This window comes from Leucoraja erinacea, chromosome 7 (genome assembly GCF_028641065.1).
Source record: "Leucoraja erinacea ecotype New England chromosome 7, Leri_hhj_1, whole genome shotgun sequence".
In the NCBI taxonomy this organism is placed as follows: Eukaryota; Metazoa; Chordata; class Chondrichthyes; order Rajiformes; family Rajidae; genus Leucoraja; species Leucoraja erinaceus.
In genome coordinates this window covers 34584551-34598990 of record NC_073383.1, presented here as the reverse complement: position 1 = coordinate 34598990, position 14440 = coordinate 34584551, and the positions used below count along the sequence as shown (strand labels likewise).

At 42.3% G+C, this 14440-nt stretch overlaps 1 protein-coding gene across 4 annotated transcripts in view; it reads right to left on the bottom strand.

Moving 5' to 3' along the window:
• LOC129698873 (islet cell autoantigen 1-like protein) overlaps positions 1-14440 on the bottom strand; it is a 68429-nt gene that overhangs the window by 12358 nt on the left and 41631 nt on the right. For all 4 annotated transcript variants that reach the window (XM_055638236.1, XM_055638235.1, XM_055638237.1 and 1 more), the window contains 4 exons: positions 12515-12613; positions 11344-11435; positions 7999-8042; positions 4946-5044 (listed from right to left, as the gene is read on the bottom strand). In XM_055638236.1, coding sequence (XP_055494211.1) covers positions 4946-5044; positions 7999-8042; positions 11344-11435; positions 12515-12613 — 334 coding nt within the window. The remainder of the gene's footprint in view (positions 1-4945; positions 5045-7998; positions 8043-11343; positions 11436-12514; positions 12614-14440) is intronic.

The following is a 14440-nucleotide window of genomic DNA, read 5'->3' as shown; positions in this document are numbered from 1 at the left end:
GAGGTTGTTTCCATACTGAATGGCAACTCTACGTTGACCAGAGCATACTTACTGCAGTCTGAGTATGAATGACTGAAGACGAGAAGGAAATGAAAACGAGCTCCTGCCAGACATTCTAAGCTATACAGAGCCCATTACGCCAAAATAATCAGTGCCTTCACATGGGAGGAAACTCTCTCACTGTAACACACAACCTCTATTGACATTCCCGCTATGGGAATACTAACCCCACAATATTTATTCAGCATTGATTTCTTTATTCAAGCTTAAATCTGATAAAGTTTTGAAAAGGATTTAAAACTTGTTACAAAATGTTCTTATTCATTCTTATTGCACTGGTTACCTGATCTGAGCTACTCAGTGAATGGGTTACAACCAGTTCCAACAGTTCTGGGATCGCTCCAGCGTGGCACTCAATGCTACGGTTACATTAGAATGTCAGGTTGGAGCCACTGAAGGTTTTATTTGATTCTGCCTTTAAGTTTGATAAAGTTAAATTCAGTAGTAAAAGCCAGTTTCTTCCAGCTTCGTACCATTTCCAAAATAAAACCGTTCCTCTCATTCAAAGATCTGGAGAGTCATCCACGCTTTTATATCCTTTCGCCTGGACTACTGCAACTCCCTGTATACTGGGACCAGTCAGTCGTCCCTGTCCCGCCTGCAAATGGTCCAGTACGCCCCAGCCAGGCTCCTGACAGGTACCTGGAAGAGGGGCCATGTTACCCCCATTCTGGCCTCTCCCCACTGGATACCAGTATGGTTCAGAGTTGATATTAAGGTTCTCCTGTTTGTCTATAAAGCCCTAAACAGGCTTGCTCCCCCCTATATCACAGACCTCCTTACCCCTTACTCTACCTCCGGGTCCCTCAGGTCAGCTGACTTGGGGCTTCTGGCTGTCCCGCGATCTAAACGTAAGCTCAGGGGTGATGGTGCCTTTGCTGTTGCGGCCGCTAGACTGTGGAACAGCATCCCCCTCCCTATCAGATCTGCCCCCTCCCTGATGTGGCTGATCTTTGTTTTATGTCTTTGAGCTGATTATTTGTACATGTGTGCTGTGTGCATTCCTGTGTATATCTGTTTCTTTTTGTGACTTTAGCTACCTGCTCTAGTCGGTACAGCACTTTGGTCAACGTGGGTTGCTTTTAAATGTGCTTCATAAATAAATTTGACTTTATTTAAATTTGACTTTATTTAAAACGAGAAAAATTGCTTAGGGTCATATTTGACTGAATTTAAAACACCTCCAACTGAAGAGCTACACCCAAGCCAGAAAGAATGAGAGAGCAGCCTGTCCAAGTACAGAGGCTGTGGAACGTTGCACATTAGGAAAAGGCAGATATATTTTCAAATATATAAAGAGTAAAATTGAGGCAAGAGTGAGCATTGGACTGCTGGATAATGTTGCTGGGGTAGTAGTAATGGGAAACAAAGAAATGGCGTACGAACGGAATAAGTTTTTTGCAACCGTCTTCACAGTGGAAGACACCAGTGACATGCTTGGTGTTGCGGTGGAAGTAGTATTTGGTGATAGTGATCACGGCTCCATTATTTTTAAGATTATTTTAAATAAGGACAGGTCTGGATGTTGGGGGGGGAAGGAACGTAATTGGGGCAAGGCAGATTACAATGTCACTAGGCAGGAGGTAAGGAGCGTAGATTGTTAGCAGTTGGTATTGGACAAGTCCACAGATGACATGTGGGAGCATTTAAAGGCCAGCTGATCAAAGAGCAGAATTGTCATGTTCCAGTAAGGAGGAGGAATATGGGTAGCAAGATAAGGGATAATGGATGACTAAGAATGTTGTAAACTTGGTCACAAAGAAAAAGGAAGCATATGTCAGGTTTAAGGTGACATCAGACAAGGCTTATGAGGAATATAAAGCGAGTCGGAAAGAACTCAAGCAGTCGATTAGAAGGGGCCAAGAAATATCATTGGTTACTAGGATTAAGAAAAACCCAAGGCCTTTTATATATATGATAAAAATAAGAGGGTGACGAGGGAGAAGGTAGAACCGTTCAAAGATAAAGGAGGGAATTTATGCTTGGGGTCGGCAGAGGTAGTTGAGGTACCAAACAAGTATTTTGCATATGTATTCACCAAGAAGAAGAACTTGGACCACTGTGTGGAGAATACAAATATGCCAGGGCAGTTTGAGATTGAGAAGAGGTTGTGCTGAGGCTCTTGAAGAACAGTAAAGTGGATGCCCCCAGGGCCTGATGGAACCTATACCAGGTTACTGAAGGAGGCAAGAGAGGAAATTGCAGGGGTCTTGACGAGGATCTTTGTTTCTTCTCTAGCCACAGGCGAGGTCCCAGAGGACTGGAGAGTGCCAAATGTAGTTTCTTTGTTTGAATTAGAGAGAATCCGGGGAACTATAGGCCAGTGAGTTTCACGTCAATGGTGTGAGATCCTTATTCTTCCAGATAGGATTTACTCCCATTTGGAAGAAAATGGGTTAATTATGGATAGCCAGCACAGCTCTGTACATAGCAGGTTGTACCTCACTAACCTGATTTGAGTTTTTTGAGATGACAAAAGGGATTAATTAAGGAGATTGATGAATGGGTGGTGGATGTTGTAGACAGGGATTTTAATAAGGCTTTTGATAAGGTCCTTCATGATAGGCTGAACCAAAGATTAAGATGTACAGGATTCACAATGACTTGGTTGTATGGATTCAGAACTGGCTTATTCATAGAAGATAGAGGGTTATGGTGGAAGATAGATAGTCTGTGCTAGAGGGCTGTGACCAGTGGAGTCCCGCAGGGATCTGTGAGCTGTTTGTGATGTATATAAATTACCTGGAGATAAATATAGATGGGTTGGTGAGTTTGCTGAAACCACCAAAATGGGAGTTGTTGAGGAAAGTTGGTGGACAGAAGAATGCTGTCAGAAGATACAGCAGGATATAGATCAGCTGCAGAAGTGGGCAGAGAAATGGCAGATGCATTATCCCTTCCCACTTTAAACCTGTGCTCTCTAGCTCTAGACTTCTCTGTCCTGAGAGAAAAGCTATAACCATCTCATCAATGCCCTCATAATTTTACAAACCTCGACAAGCTCAGTCTCCTGCAGCCCACTATTACAGGCAATATCCTGGTGAATCTCTTCTTCACTCTCTATTTCTACCACATCCTTTCGGTACTGCGCTGACCAGAACTGTACACAATATTCAAAGTGCAGTCAAATCATTATTATGAATGGCTGAATCATCCCAACTCAAACTCTCTCTCTCACCTCCCGCTGCTGAAAGACTCATCCATGCCTTAATCTCCTCCCGACTGGACTATTGCAACTCACTTCTCCTTGGCATCAGCTCCACCTACATCAACCGACTCCAACTGGTCCAGAACGCAGCCACCCGACTCATCACCCACACCAAATCCTGGCATCACATCACTCCAGTCCTCAAACAACTTCACTGGCTTCCCATCTCCCACCGGATCACCTACAAAATCCTGATCCTCACTACAAAGCCCTCCACCATCTGACCCCCCCATATCTCACTGACTTCCTCTCCTCCTACCAACCCTCACTGTCCCTCAGATCCACATCAGCTGGTCTCCTCTCCATCCACAAGTCCAACCTCCACAGTTTTGGGGACAGAGCCTTCTCCAGGGCAGCTCCCAGGCTCTGGAACTCCCTCCCCCAACTGATCCGTAATTCCGTGTCCCTCACCATCTTCCAGTCCTGCCTCAAGACCCATCTCTTCACCTGTGCCTATCCTTAGCCCCACGCCCCCTCCCTTTTCATCTGTGCTTGAATTGCCTCATATTGTGTTTTGAATTGAATTCTGTCTTTAATTTGTGTACTAGTCATGTCTCTACTATTTATTTCATTCCCCTTACATGTTTTTCCTCTACCTGCTAAATTTTTGTAAGGTATCCTTGAGACTCTTGAAAGGCGCCCATAAATAAAATTTATTATTATTATTATTATTATTATACTCAAATACCTAGACCCTTGAAAGCAAGGTTGCAAATACTTTCTGTAGTTTCCTATCCACATGTGTCACAGCTTTCAGGGAGCACCAACACTCCTAACGTCTATGACATATTTGTATGAACTACCATCAGTTGACTTCCCAGAGTGCAGTACTTCTCACTTGTCTACTTTAAATTCTATCCAATCCACCAACTCTCCAGCCGATCTAAATCACCTTTTGTCCTTTCACAACCTTCTTTGTTATCTACAACGTCACCAATTTTCATGCCACAGTGTGAGGGCTGGAAGTGCCAGTTTCCTGGCTATGTGCAACTGAACACCTCCTCCCCCTACAGATGTCACCAGTGAAATATACCCACAGCTACACCCTTGTCCCCAGCATATTGTCTGCCTTGGGTTGATGTCATCCGTATATATTTTGACACACTGCAGGGGGAGCCTAGACCATATTATGCTGGATATACCCATCTCTGGAACAACAACAGTCTTCCTAGCAAAACACCAGGCCAGATCCACAAACTACTTACTGTCATCCTTTGGACCATCAAACCTCTCCTGCTCTTCTCCATCTCCAGCCCACTCCACCATCATCTGAGTCGCAGGTCTGTCAACACCCTCACCTAAACTTAAAGCCACAATCAAAATAAATTCTAGATGAGGTGAAAGACTTTGTCCAAATCTCTAAGCTGCTAATGTGCCTGCTATTACACTACTCACCACAATATTATTTTCACTGCACCGTCAATAGTCAAACAAACTACAACTGAGTCACACAGCACGGAAAGGGGACCATTGGCAGAACTCATCTGTGCCAACCAAGATCCCCCATCTAAGTTTGTTCCAGTTGCCCACATTTGACCCACATCCCTCAAAACCTTACTTGGATTACCATGTACCTGTGAAAATGTATTTCAATTGTCCACAATTGTTTTGTCAAAACTCTGGGTAATATATTCCACCAACACCAAGTGGAGCGCGTGAGCATGCATTTGTTCTTACATGACTCGTAGAAATCCATTTTGTTGCCGGAAGGTTCCAATGCAGATAGCTGTGTGGGATCCTGGCTTGCAGTGTTCACTGGTACTTCACTCTGCTTTCCTGTTAGAATGAGGCAGCATAAAATATGGTTACAGGGAATACATTTTAGAACTGAAAAATCAATAAAAAATTGAAAACCATTATATTCTCCCTTGTACAGTACACGGGGAGGGGATAGTTTGTATGGGAAGGGATGAGTGAACTAAAATGTTGCAGACAGAACGTTGTCTGTGGAAAGCAGAATGAGTGGGGATGGGAAGTTGGGACTGGTGGTGGAATCACATTGAATCACAGAAATGTCAGAGAATGACGTGTTGGATGCAAAGACGAGTGGGGTGAAAAGTGAGGATCAGGGGAACTCTATTCTTGTTCCATCTGGGGAAAGGGGGAGCTAGAACAGAATTACGGGACAGAGGAGACGCAGGTGAGGGATCCAGCTACGACAGGGAGGGGGGTAGAGAGGGAGAGGGGTAAAGAGGGAGAGGGCGGGAGTAGAGAGGGAGGGGAGTAGAGAGGGAGAGTAGAGGGAGGAGGATGGGGATAGAGAGGGAGAGGGGCAGAGAGGGAGGGGGTTAGAGGGAGAGGGAGGGAGTAGAGTTGGGAGAGGGAGGGTAGAGAGGGAGAGGGTAGAGAGGGTGATAGAGAGGGTAGGGAGGGAGGTAGAGATGATGGGGGTAGAGGGTGGGAGTGAGGGTAGATAGGGAGGGAGCATCTCCCTCCTCCACCCCCCCCCCACCCCATCTCCCTCTACCACCCCATTCCCTACCTCATCCTCCTCCTCATTTTCCTCATCCTCCTCCCCTCACTTCCATTCCCTTCCCCAGGACCTACCCAGGTCGTAGAGCAGCGCCAGAGCCTGGAACTCGGCCTGGTTCTCGTACTCGGCCCGGCCCTGAACCCAGGCTTGTCCTTGGTTCCAAAGGTTGCTTTTTTTTCGGCCCCGGGCTCGGCTGTCATTCCAGCTCGAGCACCAGGCTCGGCTCCAGCCAGGGCCCGCGGCTCCACCCTCGCCACCAGGTGTCGGGCGTTGGCAGCGACTACTATGCGTGTGCGCTGGAGTTCCCCTCCCTCCCAGAGTGTCTCATTGCCTTGCGAGTCCATTGTGATGTCACTCGGGTTTTTTTGCCAAAACGGGTGAGTTTTTATCTTTTTTTAAAAAACTTTAAACTATTGAAAAGTGCAAAAATATAAGTGGGAATGCGACGGGAAAATGTGAGTAGAATGTGTGAAAATGAGAAGGCTGTGGCCTAGCGTTTGGAAGAAAATAGTAGAAATTGGCACACACACACACAGCCACAAACAAGACGAAGAGCTTTAGTAATAGTATAGATTGTCACGTGTACTGAGGTAAAGTGAAATGTTTTTGATTGCTTGTTATCCAGTCAAAGACAAGACTATACATAATTACAATTAGGTCGTCCAAGTTCACAAGTTATAGGAACAGAATTAGGCCATTCCGCCCATCGGGTCCACTCCGCCATTCACAGCTGATCTCTGCCTCCTAATCCCATTTTCCTGCCTTCTCCCCATTACCCTTGATACCCGTTCTAATCAAGAATTTGTCTATCTCTGCCTTAAAAATATCCACTGACCTGGCCTCCATAGCCCTGTGGCAATGAGTTCCACAGATTAACCACCCTCTGACAAGATCCTCCTCACTTCCATTCCAAAAGAGCACCCTTTAATTCTGAGGCTATGACCTCTGGTCCTAGACTCTCCCACCAGTGGAAACATCCTTTCCACATCCACACTATCTATGCCTTTCATTATTCTGTAAATTTCAATGAGGTCCCCACTCAACCGTCTAAACTCCAGCGAGTAGAGGCCCAGTGCTGTCAAATGCTCATCATATGCTAACCCACTCATTCCCGGAATCATTCTTGTAAACCTCCTCTGGACTGGACAGAGCTAGCACAACCTTCCTTAGTTATGGGGCCTAAATTTGCTCACAGTACTCCAAATGCGGCCTGACCAGCGCCTTATAGCAATACATCTCTGTTTTTCTATTCCAGTCCTCTTGATATAAATGCTAGCATTGAATTTGCAGAGAAGAATGGGGGAAATTACTCAAATACAGGTGTGTCAAGCTTATAGCTTCATACCCAAGAAGACTTGAGGATGTAATCACTGCCAAAGGTGCCTCAACAAAGTACTCAGTAAAGGGTCTGAATACTTATGTAAATGTGATATTTCAGTTATTTATTTTTAATTACTTTGCAAAAATTTCGAAACACCTGTTTTCACTTTTTTATTATGGTCTCTTGTGTATAGATTGAAGTGAAGGGGTCTGGATACTTTCTGAATGCACTGTATGGTGTATAATGTGGGAAAATGTGAGGCTAACCACTTTGGAAGGAAGAATGAAAGAGCAAATGATTATTCAAATGTGATTTGAGGATCCTAGTGCATGAAACACAAAGGGTTAGCATGTACTGCAAGTAATGTGGCAGGCCATCAAAATATTGGCCTTTATTTCTGGCGATACAGAGTACAGTATATGAGTAGAGAAGTTTAGACTTAACTTTACAGGGCATAATGAGATTTCACCTGGAATAATGTATTCAGTTTTGGTTTCCATATTTTAGGAAAGATATGCTTGCAATAGAGACAGTGCAGAAATAGTTCATGATTTCACATCCCTCCAGTAGGTCACCCCTTCAGCCTATGCATCCTCCCCTTACAACTCAAGCCTCCCCGTCCCACACCCAATTGGCATCCTCCTGTTCCTATTTTATCAAATTCTTGTGACTGAAACATCTATGGCAACTGTGGAACTTAGTTACAATATGCAAGCACAGAAATCCCTGTGTTGTTGTCATTTTAACTGTAAAGATGATAAACTCCCATAAATATATTAATCACAATCAAAAATCCAAGCCTTTCTTTGGAGGTTGGTGTGGATAAGGAGTAGTCTTCAATCAAAGATAGGATAAACCTTGCTTGAAATGAAATTGGATTCAATGCGCTCCTCACCTACTGCCTAGACTGGTTGTAAGACCTTTTGAGTTTCTCACCTTCAGAAGCTTCTGGTTCTTCATCTTCATCCAACAGCACTAATCTGAAAATAAATGAAACATGCAACAAAATATAATCCCCATTTGCAGTCTATGTATCCTACTAAGCATGGTCAGAGTTCAGAATTACTTAAGTCATAAAAATGTATTGAATTTCACACAAAGAAAATAATCAGGAAAACCAAAAGTGCAATGTCGTCTTGAACCATGCCTTCTAGAACTCAAATTCTTTCCCTCACTGCACCTTTCAAATCCTCCTCTTTCTAACATTTAGAAATCATTGCCAACTTGATAATCACAAGTTATACTTCCCGCCAACCCATAATGGTAATTTCTAAATTCCAACACCAGATCAGTCTGTCAGCCTCCAAGTACACGCACAACTTAACGTTTTTCCATACCCCTTCAATATCATTTGCACTTATTCCTGTGTATGTTCCTCCTTCCAATCCACCTAATTCACATTGTGCCCGATTTGCTCCCTAATTTCTAGTCCCTTTACTTGCAAATCTTTTGTTTTCTCAAGTTGGCTTGACTGCCAAAGACCCTAAAACAGTATTATGGCACCCAATCTCAGATAATCCCAGAAATGATCTCTCACACTCCCTCTCTCTCACTCTGGAAGTAGTAATGTAAGGAGAAATAATAAAAGCCTCCAGTATTACAAGGTCCCTTTCAGTTGACCTAGGTCTCCCTCCATCACTTCTCCATTGTGGATTTGTTCTTCACTGAAGGTCATTCTCTGCTGGAAATCCCATTCCTCCACCTATTATCAAACTCCTGAACACCCCTAACTCCACTCCTTCATAATGCTTGTTGTTTCTCACTCATTTTCACCTTTTGCACGCTTCTTTTTCTTCTCCCACATTTCCCTTTCATCTATGTAACCCGTTCCCCTTTTCTCTTCACCTCTTGGCTCTCCTGCTTCTTAACTTTCCCCTATCCTTACGCCTAATTCTCCTTGCTACGGCTTACAATCTACCAGTTACAAATAAGCACAAGTAGTCACCTTTTATCCATAATCAGAAGCTCCTGGGTATTGAGCGGTCCTTCTACAGAATACAATGCTCTACGTATCTACAAAAAAAGTCTGACCTGCACCATATTCAGTAAACAAATGCCAATCAAACCAATAATTCATTGGGGTTGCTTCATTCACTGATCTGTGACAAGAACCTGTACAAGTGTTTTCATGATCTTTTCATACAACTTGCAGAAACAATGGCTGTCTTGACCTTCCACAACCAACATAAACATAAAGGCAAAGATGCTTCTCTTTCAGCACAGAAAGAACAGCATAGGGCTTTTCTTTAATCTGGGCTTCATTTAAATATTACCTGAAAGTAGTATTCATAATTTAACCTGGATCCATTCCCTGCATTTTCATCTGCAGCAGAAGGTTCTCATTTTCTTTTCACACATTCTCACGAGAGAATGCCACACTAGGGTAGATTTATTATAACTCCCAGAGTATATAAGGAAATAGATCAATCTTTTTGTCTCTATTTTGAAACTATGCAAAATTGGTAAAATGACACCTGGAACTCAGGGTCGGAAATGTTCCCAGCACGGGATATCATGAATTATGTCCTTTGAATAACACTCAGTTGTGACTGAAGCCAGTCTGAAACATCTTGTGAACTGTACATACATTTTGGAAATTGTTCATCCTCTAATTGTGAAATAAATCAATAATCCCATGGTTTATTGGGTCCCTGGTGTTCAGCGCCCACCTAGGTCAGCTGCTGTTCCACAGGATTTGACTATACCTTGCTGTTTGATCAGATGGTCCTTTCCATGAGAACATCTAGGGGTAATTTTAACTCCCAGGAAGTAAATAACAACAGGCAAATGCACATAGCAAAGGGACCAGCGGATTGCAGCAGAGAACATCTTGCCTACACCAGCTAGAGAAATGTAATATCCATTCAGTCTCCACATGAAATGAGCTTTATTAAAGCAGAACTGATGGAAGACTATCCACCACTGATAAGGGCAGCTTGGAGAACAGCATGATACAATTTTATAGCAGTCTGAATAGGTACAAAAAAAAATACTCACTGTGTAGGAGGCCGTAGAAAACCACCAGTTCATGCATTACAAAGTCTGTCTTTAAAGTGCCTTTAGGGAGTCCGAATAGTATTGAGTGCACACCAGCTCAACCAGAGGAAATCACAAACCTCTGCTGTGGTCAACCAGACAGTATCTCTCAGACACGCACACACACTCACCACACACTCACATCATTCACTCATACACAACCACCCACACTAAAACACCCTCACACAAATACTCACAAACACCATCCCTCACCTACTTGCAAGCACTCATTCTCTACACACTCACTAAAGATTACAAGCTAGAACCGAGATACGGTTTTATTCTTCTAGCATGGGCAAGGAGAGAAGTACAATCTTTGTTAACATCAACTAATGAAGCACATATGATGTATCTTGGAATCTCTGGGTCTATTTATCCAGGACTACACCATGTCAGGTCTTAACCAGGAATTTGAGAGATTGTGACCCTTAGACCTTTAATGACCAAAGGGCATCCCATTGTACCTCTGAATCAATTAAGTATTTCTAAATCAGTCACTTCAAACACTTTTTGTGGATGTGCAATGTGGATTACAGATGTAAATTGGCTTTCTAATGTACAAATCATGGAAATGCTACCACATGTTGATTAATGGGCTTGTTCTCTGTTCCTGGGTCTCTGCTGATCTCAGGGAGATTCTTGAGGAAGGCAGGAAGAATGAAGGGCCTGTTTACAAGCATATCTGTTTACAAGCATACAACCTTATCCAGGCATCATTCTGTTAAACCTCTGCACCCTTTTCAATGCCTCCACATCCTTCCTGTAAAGGGGTGACCAGAACTGCAAACAATACTCCAATTGTGACCTAACCATAGAAACATTGAAAATAGGTGCAGGAGGAGGCCATTCGGCCCTTCGAGCCAGCACTGCCATTCATTGTGATCCTGGCTGATCGTCCGCTATCAATAACCCGTGCCTGCCTTCTCCCCATATCCCTCGACTCCACTAGCCCCTAGAGCTCTATCTAACTAAAGTGTAAATAAATCGGCATCAAGATATCCTGACTTATATACTCAATGCACCGACCTATGAAAGCAAGCATACCGGATGTCTTCTTTACCACTCTGTTTATTTGTGTTTCCACTTTCAGGGAGTTATGGACTTGGACCCCAATCCCTCTGAACATCAATGCACTATACTTTGCACAATACGATTTATTGATAAACATAGGCTTTGTAGAAGCAGTGAGGTACGGATACTTTCAGCAAATTTCTCTGGTTTGCGATGACGGGAATCTTTACTTACTTGTCTACTTGATTAGATATGCATTCCTTCTCTTTCTCGTTACTCTTGATAAGATCCTCTTTGGTCAGATGATCAAAAGGGTCCTGTAAACTCTGCATGGTTATAAGAAATAATCAACACAACATGAGTCAATAGGTTATTGGCTACAAACTACAAGTGGACCCAAAGCAAATCATTCCTAAACATAATACAGCACAAAGCAACAAGCACTGGTGAACACTAGTACCTGCAGATTCATGCATCATGCCCTTAGCTTCATGCAAGATGTTGGTGCCGACCATCATTTGAATGATATTGCTAATCTTCACTAAATTGATAAGGGGAACAAAGTGATGTATTTTATTTTAATTAATATTATTGTGACCATATAATTCACATGTTGAATGTGATTTTAACTGATTTTTATTACTATCAAATTATTAAATATGTATAAATGCCTCCTTAATGTGAACTGTACATTCCTTTAAAAAGCATGGATGCAAGCCATCCAAGCCAGGGCTTTTTTTGTCATCTATTTTAGTATTTTTCCTTCATTTTAAATGGGTTTATTTAATTGATAATTTTTTCTTTGATGTTTTATCCAGTTGACCCATTCTCAACAGCAAAGCAAAGTAATAATATACATCCTGTGATTTTATCCTAATCATCTTAGTGGCCCCGTTCCCATCCTGAGTTTTCCCTTTTATGTTTTTGCAGAAATAATTCAATCATTTGTTTGATGTTCCTTGATAGCTTAAATTTTATAGTTACACTTCACTTTCCCAATTTATTTTATTTGTCTCCTGGCCACTTTTGACCTCAATTTCTTCCCATGCCATTATTTATCCACAGTGTCTCATTTCACATTCATGCTAAATTTGTTCTTCATTTTAAAAATCAAAGGGTTCTGGATCATTATGACATGAAATTTGAAACTACCACCTATGGGCTAGGTGGGATTCCAGTCATGAGTACACAAACTCTTCCAGCCATCAACCCTGTATGTCATAAGCCACAGTGAGAATGAGGCTATTAGCTTGATGAAATATAGCAAGGATATTATTTTTGCTATTTAATGATTTGGAGAGAAACTCGGGGGGGGGGGGGGGGGGGGCATTCTGTTAAGAAGTAAAATGGCTGGGTTTGGTGACAAATTAGTTTTGTTAGGCTGAAAGTCTTTATTCCATCTTACCTTAAGTGCGGAAAATTTGTAAGGCTGATAGCCCTTGAAGCAATCATGAATCTGTGACATCATGCAGGCGGTTCTCTCCCAGAAGTGAAGTAGTGTACTCTAAATCAATAAAAACAAGAAACATCACTATTAGATGCATAGGAAAAGAGTCAAGGACTCTAAATACAAATAAGGAGAAAAGCTGCATGTTGGCATTGTGGGGAATGACAACGTCAAACTGGACAAATTACCATTCACATTGCGCAAAGATAATATGTTTCTGAACAGAAAATAATGGTGGCAGAGTGGGAGCAGCAGGGAAGAGAAATGAGAGTGAATTACCTCTAAGTAAGATGTATTAACAATGCCATTTACAAGAGTGAATGCTCGTCTACTAAAGCAAGAAGTTATGCCAAGGCAGAGAAGAATACTTTTAAAGATTAGAACAGAAACAAATGCAATAGACAGCAAAAAATATTTTAATAATTAGCAATTCTCAATAAGACCACATTAGTTATCGTGTCTCTACTCATGCAGATAATGGGCACATTGGATGCAGGCTGACGAAGAGTACATGGTTCTACGTAAGACAAAAGAATAATGGGGATGTTGGCATTATGGTTGCATTCTGGATTACTGATCCAGTGGTCTGGACAAACTCACTGAAAACAAGTTCAAAGTTTAGTCTGAGAAGCTGAACCTAATTTGAAAAAGGATATTTGTCAGTAAAACTCCTTTCGGGCCATAATCTTGGCACTCTTACACTGTTTGGTGAAACTCGAGTTACGGGAGGGACATTTTGGCATGTCGTTTCTGTGCTGGCTTTTTGAAAGAATATTTGTGCCAAGTTGCACATTCTGATATTTATCTGAAGAAAGGCCCGATGTTGCCTGATCCACTGAGTTACCCCAGCACTTTGTGCTTTTTAGTCAACCAAAATCTGCAGTTCCCTGTGTCTCTATTCGTCTGCCTAATCCAGCTGTTTTTGAAAAGGCCATCATTTATTGTGCATCACTAATCACCCATTAAACGTTGATGATGAAATATCTTTTTCAACCATACAGACTGCATGATTGAAGTATTCCTACAATGCTATTAGAGAAACAATACCAAGATTGGGACCGAGTGATTAAGGATAGTAACATACTTCTCAACCAGTGTGCTGTGCAACTTGGAAAGGAATTTGGATGCAGTAACTTTCCCGCCTGCTGCTCGAGGTGATTGAGGTCACACTTAGAAGATGCTGCAACGAGCTCTTGATCAGGTTGCAGTAATTCCCAGCTGATAGTCTGTTCTTGCAGCCAAAATATTTAATGACCTGATTCAATTAAATTTCAAGTTGATAATTGGAAAATTCCATGGTGGTAATACTATTAGACATCAATGAGAGGCAGTCAGAGTCATAGAGTTGTACGGTGCAGAAATGGGCCCTCCAGCACCCAATGTCTATGGCACCGTTTTTGTCCATTTATATTAATTGTCCGCATTAGGCCCATATCCTGTTCAAGTCTCTGTTCAAATGTTTCTTATTGATAGTGATTGTGTCTGATTCCATGACTTCATCTGGCAGCAAGTTCCAGATATTAACCATTATTGTGTAAAAACATTCCCCTCAAATCTCATTTGAAGCTCTTTCCTCTCACCTTAAACCTACGCCCTTGTTTGTCATATCCTCAGTGGATTTCCCTTGCATCAGAGCTTTGAAATATGAGCTGTCGTAAAGCAATTGGCCAAATGCCTGTTCTGCCACTCAATAAAATTACAGCCGATCTAATCATGGCCTCAACAACAGATGCCCACTCTCTCCACATTCTGTCGACTTCATGGTCGACTTAAAATGTGCGTCAATCTCCACCCTGAATATAATCAATGACTCTCCCTCCATAGCTTTCTGAGGTAGAAAATGTAAAATAAAAAAATCCTCATCTCAATTTAAATGGGCAACCC